General features: G+C 48.7%; 6 protein-coding genes across 6 annotated transcripts; 2 read left to right on the top strand and 4 right to left on the bottom strand.

Annotated features, from left to right (window-relative positions):
• Positions 1 to 560: 560 nt before the first annotated feature.
• HO133_004847 (uncharacterized protein) lies at positions 561 to 4,569 on the bottom strand (the record flags this gene model as incomplete). Its single annotated transcript, XM_037295759.1, has 2 exons — positions 561 to 4,088; positions 4,144 to 4,569. 2 exons carry the CDS (start codon positions 4,567 to 4,569, stop codon positions 561 to 563), a joined length of 3,954 nt encoding a protein of 1,317 aa, XP_037157760.1.
• A 2,587-nt stretch (positions 4,570 to 7,156) lies between these two features.
• On the bottom strand, positions 7,157 to 8,983 carry HO133_004846 (uncharacterized protein; the record flags this gene model as incomplete). The annotated part of the gene is made up of 1 exon (XM_037295758.1): positions 7,157 to 8,983. One exon carries the CDS (start codon positions 8,981 to 8,983, stop codon positions 7,157 to 7,159), a length of 1,827 nt encoding a protein of 608 aa, XP_037157759.1.
• Positions 8,984 to 10,557: 1,574 nt separating this feature from the next.
• On the top strand, positions 10,558 to 11,593 carry HO133_004845 (uncharacterized protein; the record flags this gene model as incomplete). Its single annotated transcript, XM_037295757.1, has 3 exons — positions 10,558 to 10,597; positions 10,653 to 10,901; positions 10,968 to 11,593. The coding sequence occupies 3 exons, from the start codon at positions 10,558 to 10,560 to the stop codon at positions 11,591 to 11,593; spliced, it is 915 nt and encodes a 304-aa protein (XP_037157758.1).
• A 463-nt stretch (positions 11,594 to 12,056) lies between these two features.
• Positions 12,057 to 13,145, bottom strand: HO133_004844 (uncharacterized protein; the record flags this gene model as incomplete). The annotated part of the gene is made up of 1 exon (XM_037295756.1): positions 12,057 to 13,145. One exon carries the CDS (start codon positions 13,143 to 13,145, stop codon positions 12,057 to 12,059), a length of 1,089 nt encoding a protein of 362 aa, XP_037157757.1.
• A 1,857-nt stretch (positions 13,146 to 15,002) lies between these two features.
• On the bottom strand, positions 15,003 to 16,225 carry HO133_004843 (uncharacterized protein; the record flags this gene model as incomplete). The annotated part of the gene is made up of 2 exons (XM_037295755.1): positions 15,003 to 15,858; positions 16,164 to 16,225. 2 exons carry the CDS (start codon positions 16,223 to 16,225, stop codon positions 15,003 to 15,005), a joined length of 918 nt encoding a protein of 305 aa, XP_037157756.1.
• A 907-nt stretch (positions 16,226 to 17,132) lies between these two features.
• On the top strand, positions 17,133 to 20,460 carry HO133_004842 (uncharacterized protein; the record flags this gene model as incomplete). The annotated part of the gene is made up of 2 exons (XM_037295754.1): positions 17,133 to 19,460; positions 19,516 to 20,460. 2 exons carry the CDS (start codon positions 17,133 to 17,135, stop codon positions 20,458 to 20,460), a joined length of 3,273 nt encoding a protein of 1,090 aa, XP_037157755.1.
• Positions 20,461 to 20,717: the final 257 nt, after the last annotated feature.

Here is a 20,717-nt window from a genome sequence, read left to right as displayed (position 1 = left end):
CCTCAACGGATCCCGTACACGGATGCCAAGGCGATATATATCGGAGTTTCCAGGAAAATCCACAAGGCGAGGAGGCCGTTGGTGGATCGACGGACCTGAAACTTGACCGCTCGTGGGGGGTACCGGTTCGGTGTTGTGTTCGAGTCCCCCCCCAATCTGGATCGTCGGTTGATAAATGGCACAGACGCTGTGATTTACTGATGGGCCACCCTTCACCATGCGGACATCTTCTCTTTCTATGTTTGGAGCGTGGAGCTGAGGCTTTCGCTGCACCTTTGCGGCAAAAAGATTAATTACCACGACTCGGTCGTCTCAGGAATGTCTTCCTCGGACGCTTCCCGAGGCGAATCTAGCCTCTAGGAATGGCCAGCACAAGGTCCGTTGCATGTATTCAGTTAAGGTTCTGCACAGAACCGAAAATATCAACAAAAACATCCGTCGATTACGTGTGGCCGTGGCTCGTCAACAAAGCGCTAGAGGGTATCAATCTACAGCATAGAAACTCGCTTATGCTCATGCAATGATCAAGGCCCCAGAGATTATGTCAAGACCATGGCAAGCTAGCCCACATTTAGGCCCAATGCTTCTTCCAGCCCGTCCCACTCCCCGGGTCTCACGATCTTTATCTCATGTCCCGATATTGTCTTGCCTGACAGATGCACCTCTACACTGGCGAGCGGCTCCCTCTCTCCGGCAGTGTTCCTACTCCTCACCTCTCTCCTCCTCTCTTCTTCCTTCTTGCTCATCGCAGACTTCCTCGCAACGCCATCTCTCCACTCCCTCCATTCTTCCCATTCTTCTTTCTGATTCTGCACTTTCCAATTGCTCGTCTCGCGGGCTGGTCTCCAGAGCAGTCTCTCTGCTTTGTTCCTCGGCTGCAGTCGGACAATTTGATTTCCCGGTTGGGATATGACGTTGAGCATTTCCCTGAGGACATCTTTGGCCTCGGTTTGGAGGCGTGATGGAGACGGTTGTGGCGGAATGAGTGGCGCGGAGACGAATTTGTAAGTGGACGAGAGGGTGCGGTTGTAGGATGCGGAGTGGAGATAGCGGATTGATGATTGTAGAGCTTGTATCTCGGACTTGAGATTATTGATTTGGCGCAGAGACGCTCGAGACGTCGTAGCAGCCGCGTTTTGACCGGGCTGTGATGTAGATGCTGCAACTTGAGGGGTCTGCTTCCAATTCTCGCGCTCAGCTTCGAGGCCTCGAAGCTCGTTCTGAAGATACGTGAGCTTGCCGAGGAGATCCCTCTCCTTGTAATTCGCAGCTTCGACAGCGGCCTCAAGCTCTCTAACTTTCTCTCTCCGTCCACCAGATTCACCAATACGTTTCTCAAGGACTTCGACCTTGACACCCATTTCTTCGGCGATCTTTTCTTTCATAGCCAGCGTGGTGTTGATCTCTGCCACTTCGTCCTTTAATCGCGCAACTTCTGATTCTCGTGCTACCATATCAGCGGTGGCAACCTGCATGTTCTGCGCAAGTAATTTCCAAGGTGGTGGTGGAGGTGGCGATGGGAATTCAACCGTTTGTGTAAGACTGTTTGTTAGGTTGTAGAAATTCTGCAGCTGTCCAGTAGCAGAGTGCAGCTTTGCGGCTAAAGATGCGAATGGCGTTTGATCCAGTAAGACTTCATACGTGACTGGAACATTGCGAGCTTCTTCGGTGAGGACTTGCAGTATGGACATGCCTGCCGTGCAGGTGAAGGAGGCGAACTCAGAAGCAGCATTCTGGGCTGTCTCTACCGTATTGAGTGTCGAAGGCTCAAGAGTAAGCGATCTGGATTTCAAATCTTGCAGCTGACGAATAGATTTACTGCTGATGACTTTTGCGCTGCGCGTCTGCGAAATCAGCGCGTCCATCTTTCGGAAGAATTCCTCCTGGTCCGTATTCTCTTCATCGCTCTCGATGCTCGTTGTAGAAACGTTAGCCTCAGACACTATTTTAATATGAGATAGTGCAGTAGTAGAGTTTTCCAAATAGCTTTGCATCATTGTGGCCCGCATGTTGACTTCATCGGCGTAGTGTACCAAGTCTTCGCCGATGTGCACTTCGGCCAGATGCGACATGAGTGAAACGGACCGCTGCAGCTCCATGGCGCATTGCTCGACTTTGAGCTCGTCTCTTTTCAGGTCGTCAACCCACACATTAAAGGCACGTTCTACTGGCTCAAGCTCGTACGAAGCACCACCAAGCCTCCTGAAAGCTTCAAGATCGCATGTCTTTATGTTTCTGATAAAGCGATTGCACGTTGATGAGACCCAAGTCAACTTGTCCAGGACACCGCAGCACGTGAAAAGGTCATCCTCCTGACCAGGCGTTGCTGAGCCATGCATTCTTTCTTTGATGAAATGGTTCATTATGTTTGCCTTGAAACCAATTCGTCTGAAGCGTAGAAGTGCTTGTACCGAGTCGCGTTCACTCTTGAAAGTTTCAGGTAGAAATAGCTGCACGATTGCTAGATGCTCCGAAGACTCCTGGGCTTCCATCTTGCCAAGTTCGAGATCAATAGCTTTGACTTGAGCTTTCGATGCAGAGACTTGTAAGCGCATGTTGAGATCCATCATTGCTCTGGAGCGGCTGCTCAGCTCATTGGCTTCCGTCTCCGAGATCTGTTGTGAGGCCCTCATATCTTCAAGATCGCTTTGCATGTTTGTGACTAGATCCCGGAAACGCGTGACTGTGTACTCAAGGTCTTGGATCGTCCCGTCCTGAATAGCCGACTTCCTGGCTTCTTCAGCAAGCAAGGCCTCATCATAGTCGATCTCCTCTTGTAGCTGCTTTTCGGTCTCCGTATGATTGATCTCAAGCTCGTCATTGAGCTCCTTCAAGCTCTCAAGGTCCTCGATGGTCTGCCTCAATTCATCTACCTTCTCAGTCAAGGCCATGTTCTTCTCTGCGAGTTCCTCGATCATATCTTCGGCGCCAAGGGCACTATCCAGCTGTTCACGCAACTCCACAAGCGTAGTCTCCGACTCTGAGAGCTTCGCCTTTGTGTGTGTATTCTCGGTCTTGATCTTGTTCAGCTCTTCCAGGTCTTGCTCTAGTTCAGCAACTTGGTCCTTTAGGTCTGATTCCTGTTGTTGTGTTACGTCTCTCAGTCGCATCAAAGCCTCTCGGTAGCGCTCCTTGTCTCTCTCCATTTGGAGCCAACCCTGACTTGTCTTCTCTTCTGGGCTCATCTCCTTACCCAACTCTTGATTTTCTTCTCGAAGCACCTCAACTTCAAGCTCCAGCTCTTCATGTTTTTGCCGTAGCGAGTCCAGTTCAATCTTCAGGTTTTCCGCTGTTTCCTCGGCCATCTCTCGATCCAGAGTAGCCATCTCGTTAATCGTGTCATTCTCTGCCTCCTGTGATTCTAGAGCCTGGTATCTTGCCTCCACCTCTTTGAGCCGTTTCTTCAATTCCGCTATTTCCTGCTGTTGCGGCTGGTACTTTGACTTCATTTTCTGTATGACTCCTTCGAACCTGTCTCGATCCGCCTGAACCTTATCCAGTGTCTTCAGTTTCTCTCTGTCCTCCATGCGCTTCTTCTCCATCAGTCGTAGCTTGGTTTTTAGGTCTTCCACCTCCCTTTGAGAAGCAGTGCCTGCAGTCGGAGGGCGTTGGCTCGTAGAAGGCGGAGATCTTCCCCGACTCAACGTAGGAAGGCTGACGCCTGAAGCTTGGGACAATGGCGAAATGACCGTCGCTTTTGACCGATCATCCAAAGACTGAGACACTGGCGGCGATGAGAGCGCTTCCGGCTCTGGAGAATCTGCGGGTGACTCATGGATACTGTCCATGCTGTGTTGGCTCTCACCACTGACTGAATCAATCTTTTCTTTTGCAGCCGACCGCATTGAAAACATATTCGAAGGTCCTCGAGATAACGATGGAGATGTTTGGCTGGATGGTCGCGCCAAGCCGTTCACGGTGCCTGCTATAGAAGGTCGAGGCGCCTTAGATGGAGGACCCATTGAAGTCCGTTTTGTAGGAGGAAGAATGGACTTCCGGGCTGTATTCGGAGCAGTGGTGGTTCCTGGAATAGACTTACCAGAGGAGGTGGACGAGCCGAGCTGCTTGGTTGGAGATTTGCTCGGAGACTTGGATCAGTCAGCATGTATACACAGTCATAGAGTCTCTCCATAGAGCACTTGCCCCCAACCTTGACACAGGTCCAGACCTCGCTGTAGGCGTGGGGCTCCCAGAATTCATGCTCTGCCTCTTCGTAGCCGCTGGATCCAGGACACTCTGCCTTCTGGCCCCTCCAACAGCCAAACTCGGCGGTCTCCCATTTTTCGCTGCCCCATTCGCCTTGCCATTCGGCCGTGCAGTTGGTTTCGGGGTAGACTCGTCGACGATCTTGAGAACGGAAGGCCTGATGAACATGCCATGTCCCGGCGGGCAATCGAAATATCGTTGCCCCTGCAAAGCTCCATCATTTTTTCCGGAAGCATTCTCAAGCTCTACCCCAATCCAGTCCCCAGGAGCGAAGTGGGTGTTACCGATGAATTGTACTGTTGCTTTGACGCCGGTTAAGAGCTCGACCGTCTGCCCGGCCTGGAAGTCGGAGAGCTCGGGCATTGTACCGGAGAATCATGGCAGTATATATGCCAACCTCGTCCTCATCGATTTATCCGGCTTGGGGCCCTTCTTTTGTGATCGGTTTCATTGTTTGGTCATTGCTCTTTCGCGCCTAAATTGGGGAACGCGCCAAGGGAGCTGCCAAGATTGCACAACGGTCGTTCTAGGTCGCCGCAAAATTCTCTAGCAGACTCCTTGGACCGTCACTCCCGAGGGTCGGTGTCAAAATACGTTGCCGACTTCGCGAAAATCAAAATTGTCGAAAGTCGAACTTTGAAAATTTCTCAACGGCCACCATTTACTTCAAAGGCTTCAGAATGCCTAGACGTTATTCTTCAGATAGTGAGAAATACTGAGTATTAATTTGAAGATTTCAGCTCGTGTATTGGTAGAGGTTTACATTGTTTAAGAATGTGGCCTTCAACGGGGTCTGGTAACCGTCCAGGCGCGGCTGGACGGTGACCCACGCTAAGCCCTACGCTAAGCCCTACCCCCTATCATCAAATATCGAAATTCGATATTTTCGCTTTACAAATAGAAGAATATCATAACAGCACCCCCCGTAGGACCTTCGTAGGGCCTCCGTAGGGGGCTCGTCATCGAGCCCCGAAGCCAGACACCCCTATTTGAACCTAAATATGGACCCCCGTAGGGGTACTGCTAACAATTTATAAAAACGCGAAACGCCGCGAATTTTTCGAGAATATTTATTATAGCGAAAAATTCGAGTTTTGGGGACGGTTACCACCACCAAGGGGACGGTTACCAACTCATATTGAATATATTCTCCACACATACAAATTTGACTGATAAATACGATAAACTCAAATTCAAAGTGATCTGATAACCGTCCCGGACGATTACCCTTAGCAAAAATTTAAGCGACTCAAAATTTTCGATTTTTTTTTATTCGAAATTATCGTAGCTATAATTTCGATAATTTCGATTAATAATTTTAAATAATAATTTCGAACGATAATTTCGAACGATAATTTTAAACGATAATTTCGAACGATAATTTCGAGATAAAAAAAATTTAAATTCTCTAGAAGTAAATATTAATAACTATTCTATATATTAATATATATATAAAATAAGAATTCTTTTCTTTATTAATATACTTACTTATTTTTATTTATTATTTATTTTTATTTATTTATTATTTTCTTTTATTTTAATATATATAAAGATACTATAAAATTAAATTTACTTTTTTATTTTTATTTTATATTTTAAAGCTTTTTTTCTTTATTATATAAAATACTATAATCTATTATATAAAATATTCTATTTTTAAAAATATCTATAATTTATAAATATTATAAACGTTATTTTTTTAGATAAATTTAATAACTTAGTTATTTATTATATTTTTATTATATATATTTTTTTTATAATAAATTTATAAATAATTCGAAAAATTCGAGATTTATAAATATTTTAAAATCTTCGTTATAACTCTATAATTATCTTAAATTTTTTAAAATAATTCTATTATTATTAATTCGAAATTTTCGTAATAATTCTACTATTAATTTAAAAATTTCGAAAATTTCGAGACTTTAAGAGATAATTCGAAATTTTCGCGATAATTCTATAATTAACTTAAAATAATTTTAAAAATACTATTATTAATTAAGAAAATTCGAAAATTTCGAGACTCTAAAAGATAATTCGAAATTTTCGCGATAATTCTATAATTAATTTAAAATAATTTTAAAAATACTATTATTAATTTAAAGATTTCGAAAAATTTAAGACTTTAAAAGATAATTCGAAATTTTCGCGATAATTCTATAATTAACTTGAAATAATCTTAAAAATACTTCGAAATTTTCGAGATCTTTATAAAGTATTATTAAATATTTAATATTTAATCTTTATAAGTTATTTAAATCTTACGCGAAAATTTCGCAATTATAATATAAGCGCGGACGCTATTCTATTTCAGGGTGGCTGACTAAGCGAATGTTCCCCGTCCCGCGCCTGGACGGTTACCAACTCACGGGAATGCTAGCGCATATCTGAAGTCGGCAACCTCTTTTGACACCGACCCTCGTCCCTAACAAAGTAACCGGACACATCCAATCACGAGATTCAATTATAGACTTGCGATCATAGATTGCTCAATTCACTGACTACCGATTGAAATCTGGATACATATAAGCGCCTCTCAACTCCCGCCTCGCTGCTTCGGAAGCGTTTTTGACGACGTGAGCGAGACCCAAAGAGAACCAGGTGGGGAGTCAGAATGCTTAAGAAGCAAATGTCGATAGAGTAGGCTCATTGCACAATTAAGAGTGGTGAGCATCCACTGGGGCCCGAAGCCCATCGCTGCGACAAATTCCAAATGGCAGTCTCTGGAATCCAGGACGTGATTCAACCTCTCATTGTCCTCCACCTTGAATCTTTCAACTACTCTTCTTCCTTGAACATCCCTGGCTCGTCATCACCTTGTTATCCCAGTACCAGCCATGAACTCTCCCATCTGGTCGAAATTGGGAGCAGGCTTTCCTGTCATAGTCGGAGCTGGAGGGGGGGGCTACATCAGGGTGAGCATGAGTTGTGAGGGTTACGGGAGCCGTGCCTAAAACAGTCCCATCCTCCGCAGAAGTTCTCCTTTTGAATGTAGAAAGTTTGCGTCCGCTCGTATTCCAAACCCTCCATCTTCTCCATCCTTTTCCAGGCTATCAATCAGTCTGTCCAGCTTTCCTTCGTGCCCGCCAATCAAGGTGACAGCACAGGACTCGCATAACAACAAGCCACACCCTTTCTGATCCCCTAGATAGAGATCCTCCTCTTGCCCAATCATATCGATACCTGGTTTCGCGGAGCAACAATAGAACGCAGGGCTAGGGCATATAGAGCACCATGCAAACGGCGCCAACGACGCCATGCCTGGCATCATCCACTCCATAACGCCTTTGTAATCGAATTTGTCTGGGTCCATGCTCGCGATGGGCTCGATTTCATGATTTTTGCAAGCGGTAACCTTGAGGCGATCCGTTGTGCAAAACTCGCACATACGGCTATGACCATACGTTGCTGCGTGGCCGTCCACGATTTCAATGAAGCCTTGACCGTCTTCGTTGTCAAAGATTCCAACTTCAACCTCCCCAAGTCCAAGAATCCCGTAAATCGCATCTTCACACCAGTGACACGGCGCTGTTCCCTCATCATCATCATATGCATAGTTGAATTGGATAGGGTGGGCAAGCTTAGTAGTAATGGTCCGGTATCGATTCGACTCCGTTGGCTCTGCAGCCGCAGGCTGGCTTCGCTTGTGGCTACAGATTTCATGCTCCTTTTCCCTCCCTTTGCTAGACATGGGGGCTGGGGATTCCGGTGACTCGACGGTAGAGGATGTACCTCCCCTGCAGCAACGGCCGCACTCTGCCTGCTCCATGTAAGATATGTGCGAGCACAATTCCTTGTCTCGTAGGCGTTGGGTACAGCCAACGTTTGATCTTCGGGTCTGAGCACACTGTTTTCGGGGTTGAGCGTTTTGTTTTCGGGGTCGAGGGGCAAGTCGAGGGGCACCTTGGCCCAGCGATGGCCCGGTCCTTGTCCTTCCACTTGCCGGTCCCGCCACGCACTTTCGAGAAGCCTTGGCACACTGCTGGCATGGTTTACTATGGTCGTCTCCCTTTTCTCTGTAAGAACATTGCTGTCTCCGGCTACGACATCCTTCACACGTGCGCTTCACAGCCGGTTCCACAATGAGTTCGCACTCTGCATCGTCAGCAGCGCATTCTGCGCATGGGTATCTGGACCCTTCGTCCAGCAAGGGGCAACGGAATCCCCAGTCAAAGCATCCTTTGCATCCTCGGTAAGCTGGGTAGCCTAGCGTTATGTCTTCCAAACGGAGGTCATCATCCCAAGCCGCATTTGCAGGATTCGAAAGATCACATCTCCTACGTTCGCGAAGATCATATGGTTGGGCATGGAATTCTAGCCAGTCAATCGGGCTATCATCACTGCTATCTGGATCCGGCAAGCGCTCTGGCCAGTCGTCTAGTGAAGTTCCGAAGTCCTTCAGTGTTGCTCGTCCATTTTCAGAGGTGAATTTGAGCACCACTGGAAGTTGACGTCCCGTCCGTCTTCCTCCCTGCCACGTGTTGGTCTTGAGTTTCTTGGGTGTCCCGTCATCGATGCGCTCTCTCCTTTCCCGCTTTTTTCTGTTGATAACCACGCATTCTGGTGGCTTTTTGCTAGCTGGATCGAAGGTACCACTGTCGTCCTGGTCGAGATATGTAATGGGAACATTGTTGTTCTCCCGAACACCTATGCGGAAATCGTATTTCGACCTCAAGGATTCCTCCAAAGCATCAGGCAGATCTGGTAGATCTGCATATAGCTCATCGTACCATTTTTGAAGGTCCTTAGGCGGTGGGGTATTCTCCGTGCAGGCCATCTTGAAAGGCGAGAGAAGGTTCAGGTTGAGGTGCAATGAGGTGGAGCTTTGCTTGCGGTGAGTCAAGGCCTGAGATGTGTCCGCAGTTGGTTTCAATACACGGGAGTCACAGGCAGAAATCATACATCTTTAGGATCCCTACTTTTGGTAAAGATGATGCCGAGTTGGCCCAAAGATATCGACAAACCCAACATATGATGAGCGAGCAAGATTATCTGAGACGTACGGCAAGAGGTTCAGAGTCTAAGGTCGGCCACTGCGAAAGGTGCGGTGTGTCGCGATTTCCCAGCTGGCACGACTGGGACCAGGTGAGGGCCGTCGCGTTGATTGAGCGATCTGTGAAGATTCTTGTCAGAGACAGGGTTGGAAACCATAATGGACAGGTAAGCTTCACAAAGCGAAGCCAACGTAGACTAGCATGCGGTGTAGTGATGCTCGTCAGCGTCTGGAGGAGTGCTTTGGAGAAGTGACTGAATATGGATCATGTGAGTCCGAAATAGCGGTGCTCGAGTCTGTTATCTCAATCGCGAAATGGACAGCATGTAAAAGCCTGAATTGTATGTAGCCTATGTTTCAACGAAGGTATGGGAAATTGGTAAGTGACAAAAGGTAAGAGATTGGCAGGCGCGAAGATATAAGTGAGTGACTAGACCCTTGCCATGAGGAGATCATGGAGAACAGTACGGGAACAAGCAATGTCTGGACAGCGGCAGTCCTTACCAGTGTAACAAGCCCAGGAGAAGGCGCCGTACGGCAGAGCTTAGATGTAAAAAGCGTGGATGGAGGTGCTAGATCAAAGGAAATATTGGAGCAAGGCTTTCGGCCTTGATTAGCAAAGGTAGATGAGTTGGTGAACACTGAAAGCCAGCAATGGAGTACCTGTCAATTCAATGAAGATTTTGGACTGAAAGTGTGGTATGACCTTTCTGACTTCATGATATGTGGTGGTCGAGAGCAAGAGAGAGAGAGAGAGAGAGGGAGAGAAAACCCAGCCCTCGAGTGAAGATGAGGAAGAAAGAAGAGTGTCGTGCTTGTGGACGTGTAGTGAACCCTTCGCTGTTTAATTGTGGTGACCCCCAACTCTTATCCACGAGGTCGTGCCCTCCGACTCGGGTCCAGTGCGTTCTACCCCCAGACCATGGCCGAAGGCTCAAACCTGTCTCCTTTCGTGACGGGTATCTGCAATGTCTTGCTCATCAGCTTGGTTTCCCCCGGGGCATTCTCAATCTCCCAGAGCGATTCAATAAAGGCTGTACGTCCATGGTCCTAACTATTAGGACCTGCTACTGCTTTTGCATACTTATGGTGATCCTCAATCCATTTGTGCGCGCGCCTCCCCTTTGCCAGCCTCAGTCTCGGGTTGTTTGTTCGTCATGGAGGGCAGTTCGACGCTTGGCAGCAGAATTGACGAACGGGGGAAGCGATGCGTTGGCGCGCTTCTGCTAGCTCCACATTTCTTGAGATAAATTCCAGGCATTCCAGCTTTGGCAGGCGGGTCAAGATCCGAACGCTCAACGAGGTTTAACTGTTCTCCCAATTGTCCGCAGTTCTCCTGACTCCTTTCTAGAGATACAATGGCTGCTCAGAAGCTGACCCTCGCCGTGCGGCCGCGAGGTAAGCAACTGCCAGCACTCACGCACATACCCTCCAAAATCTAACTGAGATCTAGGTAGACCGGTCAAGAAGCTCCCCGAAGAAGTCTCCCTACCAACCAATGGCCCTACTTCCGAGCTCTACAACCAACTGGCCCTCAAAGCCGGCACCACCATCCACCGCCTTCGCGTCACGAAAGGCAGCGATGGCTCCCTCGTCCCCAATAGCAAAGACCTCTCTATCAACTCGACTGGGTTGCGGGAGCAGAGCACGATCTATGTCAAAGATCTGGGACCACAAATAGCGTGGCGGACTGTATTCTTAGGTATACAATCATCACAATCTCAATTCGGCACCCTTAGGTACCAATGCTAACAGCAACGCCATCCAGTCGAATACCTAGGTCCCCTCATAATCCACCCCCTCCTCTACCTCATCCTCCCCTCCACATCCAACGGCTCCGGTCCCTCCTACCTACAAACCCTTTCCCTCACACTAGTCTGTCTCCACTTCGCCAAACGCGAACTCGAAACCCTCTTCATCCACCGCTTTAGCTCTGCCACCATGCCCGTCTCCAACATTTTCAAAAACAGCGCCCATTACTGGCTCCTGTCAGGCTTAAATATGGCTTACTGGATCTACCTTCCCTCTGCTCCCGCTGCCCAAGAGTCGAGTCCCTTGATCACATACCCTGGACTAGCGATGTTTGTAATCGGGGAATTAGGAAATTTGAGCAACCACGTGACACTCCGAAACCTCCGCTCTTCAGGCGGTGCGGAGAGAGGAATTCCGCAAGGTCTGGCCTTCGGATTAGTGACATGTCCAAATTACATGTTCGAAACGCTGGCATGGGTGGGAATAGCGCTAGTATCGTGGAGCTGGAGTACGGTTCTATTCGCAGTAGTCGCGGCTGCGCAGATGGCTGTCTGGGCGAAGAAGAAAGAGATGAGGTACAGAAAGGACTTTGGGGAAAAGTATCAGAAGAAGCGGTTCAGCATGTTGCCTGGGATTTGGTAGGCATGGCATTGGGGGAATATGATTACCGGTTGAGTTTGGTGGCAGGAAGAGTGCGGCGCGAGGAATGATGTGTGGAAATATATCTTCACTTAAGGGTGCTACAAGGCTGGGTTCAATGACTTTGTCACCTACAATCATGTTGTTACCGTTTCAGAAGCGACGTAGTGGGCTTCACTCCGCAAGGGCACTTGTGTTTGATGAAAAGTTGGAGCGAAGTGAACATGATTGTAGCATCAGCAAGCGATTACATGGGAGTTGGTGTATTAGATTGTAACATATAAACATAACGTCCTGTTTGCATATATCTCATGGGCTCATATCCACAGTGAAAGAATCAAAACGTACGCCACAAGTCTTCCTTTTCGCCATGCTCCTTGCTCAAACAGTCCCTGGAAAATCGAACTCCAGTACGCAAAATGGTATCATCGCATTATGTCCTTTCACCTCCCATATGCCCATCTCCTCAAATAAAGAGCAACAATACGACAGACCCGGCTACAGCACCCAGCAACCTTCCAGCAACCTTCCTTCCCATAGCACCCGATTTCGGCGCCGCGGTACTACTCGTGCTTGGCGCCGGGGCAGTTGATGACGAGCTCGAAGATGCTGGAGCAGAAGAGCTGGAGGGGGCGGCTACTGAGCTCGAAGTAGTCGAAGTGGTATCAGTAGTTGAGGTCGTCGAGGTCACCATACCTTCTGATGTAGAGGTGACACTCGCGGTAATAGGAGTAGGCGTGAGCAAAGATGTCGTGTCCGCCACAATTACCTTTGGTACAGAAACCGTGGACGCAAACCCTTCAGTAGCCGCCGAGGCAGCGCCGTTGGCGGCAGAAGATGCGCCAGTACCGGCATTAGAGGCCGCCTCTGAGGCTGACGCATCGGCGCTCTGGACAGCGGCAGAGGCGTGAACGAGGGGTACGATGGGGATGGGAACGTGTGTTGGGATCCCAGTAACGGCGGTGCTGACGTCTGCGACAGCGTTCGAAGCTACGGTGACGGCGGCGGTAGCGGCAGGGTCAGCACCTGTAGCAAGTGTATTGGTGTCTCCGGCAACATTCGAAGCCACGGCGCCCTCTTCTGACGCTGCCGACTGAGCGTTGGCGGCAGCTTGGGGAGCATCAGCTCCTGCAGTTGACATTGCGGCCGGTGTTGCGGCAACGATATGGACTGGCGAAGGTGTGTATGTGCCCTCTGGGATCGATGCGCTTGCGGGTATCTGCACTGATGCAGTATAGCCATGTATCACCACTGGGACCACGGAGCCTGGCGCAACAGATGGCGCTACCACTTGAACGGACTGAGGTATTGCGCCTTCTATCGATGCGATTTCGGGTGCAGGTGCTGTGATGGTGAAGGTATGTGTTTCAATCATAGGTGCTGGTGTGAGGGTCATTGTGTAGGCTGCTTGAGTGTATGTGACAGTCGTTGTCTGAACGGTGGGTATCGTAAAGACGAGGGAGGTTGGAGTGCCATTTGCGGTGAATGAGTAGGTGGTGACTGACTGTGTGAGGATGAGGGATGGAGCTGAGAGAGCGAGGCCTAGACGAGTCATGGTGAAGAACATATTGCAAGACCAATTGGAGGGAAAACGAGAGACTAGAGATTGTGCGTGTAGGATTGAAAAGGAATGTGAAGAAGAGGAGAGTATGACATCAAATATGTGGTTCATGGGGAGGTGGTTGGCGGTCCCAGCCTCCCTAAACACGGCGGTGGCGGGGACGCGACAACATGGTGGAAAACAGGAAACGAAGACAAATGGGAGGTCGGACACCGAGAAGAAACATGGATACTCCCATGCTTTGTGTATGGTACTTTTTGGCGCGCTTTTGGGCCAGCATGTTGCACACTTGTTGTGCCTTGGTTTCTGCATGGCCAGCGAATGCGGCCGTCTCTTTGCAATTGGTCTTCACCCAGATCTGCAAAAGAGGATCTGCTGGCATCAGCTTCTATTTGGTACCTATCGATAGAATTGCCACTTTTGAAAAATAGTGGGCATTTTGTGATTGCGTAGCGGTGTCGCCGTGTCGACGAGTGGTCAGACTTAATTAATGCGCAAGATGAAGATTCTTGGTGCAGAAAGCCGTTGCCAAGGCATTCCGTGGGGGGAAGAAGGGGGAGGGGCCGCGCTAGTGCTCGCTAGCGCAGAACGCGCGATACGAGCAATGTCTCGATCTGTGTATCCTGTGTATTGTGATGACGATGACACTGTTTCCCAAGCGCATTCTTGTACGCGAATAGCTGCAAGGTGAAGATGCCGCTGACAGACTTGACGAGTACACGACGGTGAAAAGCTTTCTGAATAAGACTTCAAGGTTCGGAAAGGACTCTCATTAGAGTGCTTCACACGAAGAGAGGAGTCCTTTGAACATCGAGGTGCACGGTAGAACCTCATTCCAGATGAAGATAGCAGAGGCTTATTATGCAGTGATAAATGTCGTGTGCAGAGCTCGGGTCTTCTCAGCGGAACGTGGTAGATTCGGTGTTGGACCTCGGAATACCCTGGCTAGTGATTCCATTTGTATACCAGACAATGGCTATAGACGGTGCAATTCACGATCAAGACAAAGAGAAACCTAATGTCAATGCTCTTGTTAGCGAAACATATGTTGGTGGGATAATGTCTGGGAAAGCGTTTATTTATCGAAATGAAAGAGAATCTTTAAATGATATCTACGCTATTAGCCAAGCCACATCTCGTATGAAGAGTAGCTTTCGGATTCTTCTATTTGAATCATGAGAGTAATTATCCAACGTCCCCGTAGGATGTAGAATCGCAGTCCAGTACCATGCCTGCGGCAAAGCACAAAAATAGTCAAACCCTGCAGTTTTTCCAATTTTCCCCACTCCTCTGCGTGCATTCTGCCGAAATTATGGCTGCACTGTTCTGTATACTCCTCTCCTACATTAGCCGACTTCTATACAAGAGCAGTAGTAGAGCTAATGATGATCCTTGTCCTCAGACAGCAGTTGGTACAATAGTTTTCTCGACATGATATTTCCGATCAGGTCTGTGATATGTGATAAGGTGCTTCATCATGGAAAATGGAAGGAGATGAAGATAGTAATATGGGTAAGCTTACCACGACCCTCATATGCCTTGGAAGTCCGACATCCTTAAATCTTATAGCAGCTCTATCATCCGTCAACTGGGTATTTCATTGGCTGAGTGGGGCTTTGCAGTGGCCATAAAATTGATAATATGGTTGCTGGTGTCAGCGTGTGCAGTCGGTTGGAGCTGAGCAGCGTTGGCTAACAAGGTCTCGATGGAAACGAGTGATATCTTTCCGCGGACCTCCACGCCAGCAGACCGCTGTACGCCATCAATGCCTGTTCTGCTCTTGTCTCAAATCCATGAGCCCCAAATGTCGTCTGTCGGTGTGAGTTTTGACTGGTTGTCTGCGAATAGTCTTCACACTTTCCTCTTCTTGAAGAACGACTCAATGGATTTTTGGCTCTCGTCGAACCTTGAGCTGCCAACGCCCCTGGTGCGCTTTAGACCCTTCAAATGCTCTTTTCCATTAACGGTCTTGATGACAGCCTTGTATTGGTGTAATGGTGAAGACGCGTCGTTGTCGGCGTTAGATGAATTAAAAGTGTGCGGCGCAGCAGTAGATATTGCCAGCTCGCCTGTAGCGGCTGACTCTTTCTTCAGAATGTCGAGCTCCAGGTAACCGGTGTTTGACCATCCGCCAAGATGTTCAAGGGGCGTGATTCCACCAGTGCCCACAGAGAGCCCTTGAGATAGAGTGATGCTATTTTTTGCAAGGAGCGTGAGTAAGCATCTCCATAGCTGGGACAAAATTATCCCATGGGATACGACCACAATGTCGCTGGTGAGCTCCACTGATTCACTCCGTATGGCGGGCACTAGATGATCGTGAAGGAATCTCGACATCCTCAAAGCCATCGACTCCTTCGACTCGACATCCTTGAAGTCGGGATCATCCTGATGTTGAGATCGGTGGTTCTCCTTTCCTGACCTAGTAGAATCCTTAGAACGGGCATAAAACGGTTTCCCTTCGTAGAATCCGAAGTCCTGCTCCCGCAAGACCGTAAGCGCAGTGACTTGTAACTTTGCCTCAGGTGCCGCATCACAGTCAGGCAGGGGCTGTGCCAGGCGTATCGCAGTTGCAGTTTTCAAAGCACGCTGCAGATCAGAGGAAAATATTCTTCTGAAACGTAGCCCGTTCTCCGCAAAGTATTTCCCCAATCGTTCAGCTTGCAGATTGCCATGGACGGTCAGGGCGGAGTCTTTGACTCCAGCACTAGATGGCGTTAGCACACAGAGATCTGGCCGTAGAGACAGAGACTCTCACTATACTTGGGCTACATTATCGACTGTTTCACCGTGGCGGATGAGGAAAAGTCTCATTGCAGAATGAAGGGTACGGTGTCATGAAGTGTACGATGAAGAGTAGACTCCTGATGCTGTGTGGGTCTGGGAAGTAAAGTATGGAACAAATGGCGCGCCAAGACCAGAGCTACGGTGGCCGAAGCGCAGAAGAAGCGCCGTTTCGTTCCAGGGGGCAAGGCGGATCTTCAGGGCAATTGGGCAATCTTAATTTCGCACGTAATCTTCAGCCACTCAGCTTCAAAGACTACACCATCAACTTTGAAACGTTGTCCGCCCATCGTCGTTACGATGGTCGTATTTTCGTATGTCTACTTTGCTGCGCATCATCATTATCCTTGCGCACTAGAACAGATTATGGTCTACGACCGCTTTGCCTCTTCAGAAAAGGCATATGCCAACCAGTGAGATTGCAAGCCGAGGCGTTCCAGCTTTTGAGGCTGAGCTCCTTTGGCTGCATTGGTCGGTCACGCCGCATCATTCGAGCCATTACATTGAAGTATGTTGTGCATTCTATGATTATAGCTTCGGACGAGACCAGCGATGCCGCATGCTGAAATCTAGCCGTTCTGCTGATGATGGTGGTGAGAGCGTCGATTCGATTATCTGTGGTGTTAGGGGTATCCGGCGTAGCTAAAACGTCTCCACTGGATGCTACCGCTTACTCCAGCTGACGCCCAATAGACGCAACGGCTTTCTCAGAATATTTTTAGATGCGGAGCTTGATACATATGTACTGCGCTCCGTCAATGCTTCAGCAGCTAAGTATTAAAAGGCTTCCTCAAGCTCGGACTATCCGAACTCCAAAGCCCCCTTCCTCCCTCGCGGTGCATCTCCTCTAATATTATAATAACTCAACTATATACATACACAGTCACTGCTCTCCGCACCCTGAATTCCCCAGGATCTTCAGGATTTCCAGAAATTTTATAGACCGTGAAAACATCCACTCATTGCTAGCGGCAAAACCGAAGCCTGTCTTCCATCAGCGAGGAGACACCTGCTCCACCCACAGCCCGACCTCTATATATCTCTGCTACCTCCTGATCTCTCACATTTCCTTCTGTCCTATAGCCGGCACTCTTCATACTCCTATACATTAACCCCCACCAATCAGCACCATCAAGTCGTTATCCCATTGTCGTCCAGGACAAATCCACCTGTAACGAAGTTCCAGGCACTTCAAAGATGGCAGCCAACGAATCACAGTTGCCCGCCACGCCCCCAGAGCAGCATGTCACCTTCCGCGAGAAGGTCGAAGACGCGTTTCAATCCGTGGTCGGCGTGATCAAGGCTACTACAGCACCCCTGCCAACCAAGACTGGCGATGGATCTTACATTGCAAATACAAAGCCCACTGGGCTTCTGACGGACCTGGTAAATCTACGGCCCGGCGATGTCTCGACCTTGATAGCTCAGGCTAAGTCCACATTGACCGGTGATCCTGTGAACGACAAGACTTACCTCATGGAAAGGCTCTTGAAGTTGGCAAGCGAGCTACCGGCGAATAACAAAGAGGCCGGTATACTCAACAATGAGATTGTCCAGCAGTTGTACGATAATCTTCAGCACCCTCCACCTGCACAGCTTGGCAACGAATACAGGTATCGAGCCGCCGATGGCTCATTCAATAACACTATGGCCCCTCAAGTAGGAGCTGCAAATACCCATTATGCCCGCAGTGTGCGTCCGCAAACCGTGCAAAATGCAGACCTTCCGGATCCCGGAGATTTATTCGACAATCTGATGGCTCGGGACCGATTCAAGCCTCATCCTGCCAAGCTCTCCAGCATGCTTTTCTATCTCGCATCTATCATCATACATGATCTATTCCGTACGGACCGCTGGGACACTACCAAGACGAAGACATCTTCATATCTGGATCTGGCGCCCCTGTATGGTTGCGATCAGACGGAGCAGGATGCGATGCGTACCTTCAAGGACGGCAAAATAAAATCTGACTGCTTCAGCAACAAGCGCATTCTGGGATTTCCACCTGGGGTTGGCGCTATGCTAATATTGTTTAATCGCTTCCACAACTATGTGGTGGACCAGCTTGCGTCAATCAACGAAGCCGATAGATTCGCAAAACCCAAAGATGATGCAGACAAGACAGCCTACACCAAATACGATAACGATCTGTTCCAGACTGCTCGTCTTATCAACTGTGGTCTATACGTCAATTGCATCCTGAAAGACTACGTAAGAACGATATTGAATCTCAACAGGACCGACAGCGACTGGGATCTTGACCCTCGGACAGTCACACTTACTGGCCCGACCGCCAATGGTACTCCAGGTAATCAAGTCTCTGCAGAGTTCAACCTCGTCTACCGATGGCACGCATGCGTATCCGAAAAGGATGACAGGTGGACCCAAGAGGAGTATGCGAGACTATTTGACGGGAAAGACCCAAGCCAAGTCAACATGATACAATTTCTCACAGGCCTTGGCATGTGGGAATCTGGCCTTTCGTCCGATCCCCAAGAACGCCCGTTCGCTAACCTCCAGCGTTCCGCAGATGGGAGCCTGGATGACGATGCACTGGTCAAAATTCTCGCCGACGGAACCGAAGACGTGGCTGGTGCTTTTGGCTCGACAAACGTTCCGGCCATTCTCAAAGCCGTCGAGATCCTCGGAATCAAACAAGCGCGATCGTGGAACTTGGCTACTCTTAACGAGTTTCGAGCCTTCTTCAACTTGGAAAAGCACACATCGTTCGAAAGTATCAACAGTGATCCAAAAATTGCTGATGCGCTCAAGCACTTCTACGATGAACCCGACCTCGTCGAATTGTATCCCGGTCTGGTAGTTGAAGAGGCTAAACCTCTAACGGATTTCGAAGCTGGCAGTGGCCTTTGCACCGACTACACTATCTCTAGAGCTGTACTTTCTGATGCTGTGGCCCTCATACGTGGAGACAGATTTTACACAGTCGACTATACCCCCAATAACCTGACCAATTGGGGCTTCCACGAGGCCTCGTCGGATGTGACAGTGGACCATGGCCATGTGTTCTACAAGCTCTTCCTGAGAGCATTCCCAAATCATTTCCAGCCAAATTCGATTTACGCGCACTACCCCTTGGTCGTCCCGGAAGAGAACCATGTCATTCTGTCTAAGCTTGAACAGGTGGACAAGTACGACTTTGGCAGACCAGCTCCCATACAACAGCCAACGCTGATCACATCTTACGCTGCTTGTAAATCCACTCTCGAAAATCAACAGAATTTCAAGGTTACCTGGGGCAAGGCAATCAAATATCTCATGCACAACAGTGGTAAAGAATTTGGAGCTGATTTCATGCTCTCTGGAGACGCGCCTGTCAATGCCAAATCACGCCGTGTGATGGATACTGCCCTGTACCACAACAAGTGGGAGGACGAGGTCAAAGTTTTTTACGAGAAAATCACGCTACAGCTTCTCCGCGAGAAGTCTTCCAAGGTTTCTGGGACAAACCAGGTTGATATTATTCGAGATGTCGGCAATCTAGCTCAAGTACATTTTTCTGCAGAGGTGAGTCAATACCATAGCCAGACTGTTCTGGTGCTGGACTGACAACATTGAACAGGTCTTCTGCCTTCCATTGAGGACGGCGAAGAATCCGACAGGGGTGTATACTGAAAGCCAGCTCTATAGCTTAATGGCTCTAGTGTTCATCTGCATCTTCTTTGATGTAGATCCCGCTAACAGCTTTCCTCTTCGCCAAGCCGCACGTACACTCACTCAGCTTCTTGGTGAGATAATGGAAACGTTGGTCATACCCGAGGCCAAGGAACCAGCCGTTTTAAATACCATCCTCGGCTTCTTTCACAAGCACAGCGCACTGAGTGAATATGGCTTGCACATGATTCATCAATTGTTCAAGAGCGGCCTCTCGACGAAAGACATTATCTGGTCTCAAATCTTGCCAACTGCGGGTGGTATGATAGCCAACCAAGCCCAGTTGTTCGCCCAGAATCTTGACTTCTACCTCGAACCCGAAAATGCCGGACATCTGAAAGAGATCAATAGGCTGGCTAAGCTCGACACCCCGGAAGCCGATGACTTGATCCTTCGCTATTTCATGGAAGGCACTAGGATGAGGGCCACGGTTGGCGTGTATCGCGATGTAGCAACAATGGCAACCATACAGGACGGCGACAGAAAGGTCCATGTGATCCCCGGGGACAAAGTCTTTGTAGACTGTGTCACAGCATCTCAAGATCCACTCGCCTTTCCAGAGCCAGAAACTGTCAAGCTCGACAGACCCATGGACTCGTATATCCACTACGGCCAGGGACCACACCAGTGTTTGGGGTATGGAGTGAGCAAGCTAGCTATGATGACGATGCTGAAGACGGTGGGCAAGCTCGACAACCTGAGAAGAGCGCCAGGGGAACAGGGAAAGATTAAAAAGATTGCCGGCCCAGGAGGCGTCACCCTATATATGACTGCGGATCACTCGAGATACTTTCCTGTCCCAACTACGATGAAGGTGCGGTGGGATGGAGATCTGCCACCGGTGAAAGCGTGATTGGACTGGTCTATATCGGGAGGAAAACGATGAAATTATGCCTTGATGTAAGAATATGTTCAGCTATCGGAAGAGCTCTCTGCCATCTTGACGACTGTAGTCTGAGGAAGGGTATTGGTAGAAAAGCGAGCCTGCATGGATTTGTGTCCCTTTGCTGTATGGACCAAAAGCGACCCGGACTATGTATTGTATTGCGATAGCCCTTATTAGACATAGACTTCTCTATTCGGCTTCTTTTGCACCCTGATCCGACTCGT

This window comes from Letharia lupina (genome assembly GCF_014066315.1).
Source record: "Letharia lupina isolate WasteWater1 chromosome Unknown contig_2, whole genome shotgun sequence".
Taxonomy (NCBI): domain Eukaryota; kingdom Fungi; phylum Ascomycota; class Lecanoromycetes; order Lecanorales; family Parmeliaceae; genus Letharia; species Letharia lupina.
Note: the sequence above shows the minus strand (reverse complement) of the source record. Positions and strands in the feature narration are given on the sequence as shown.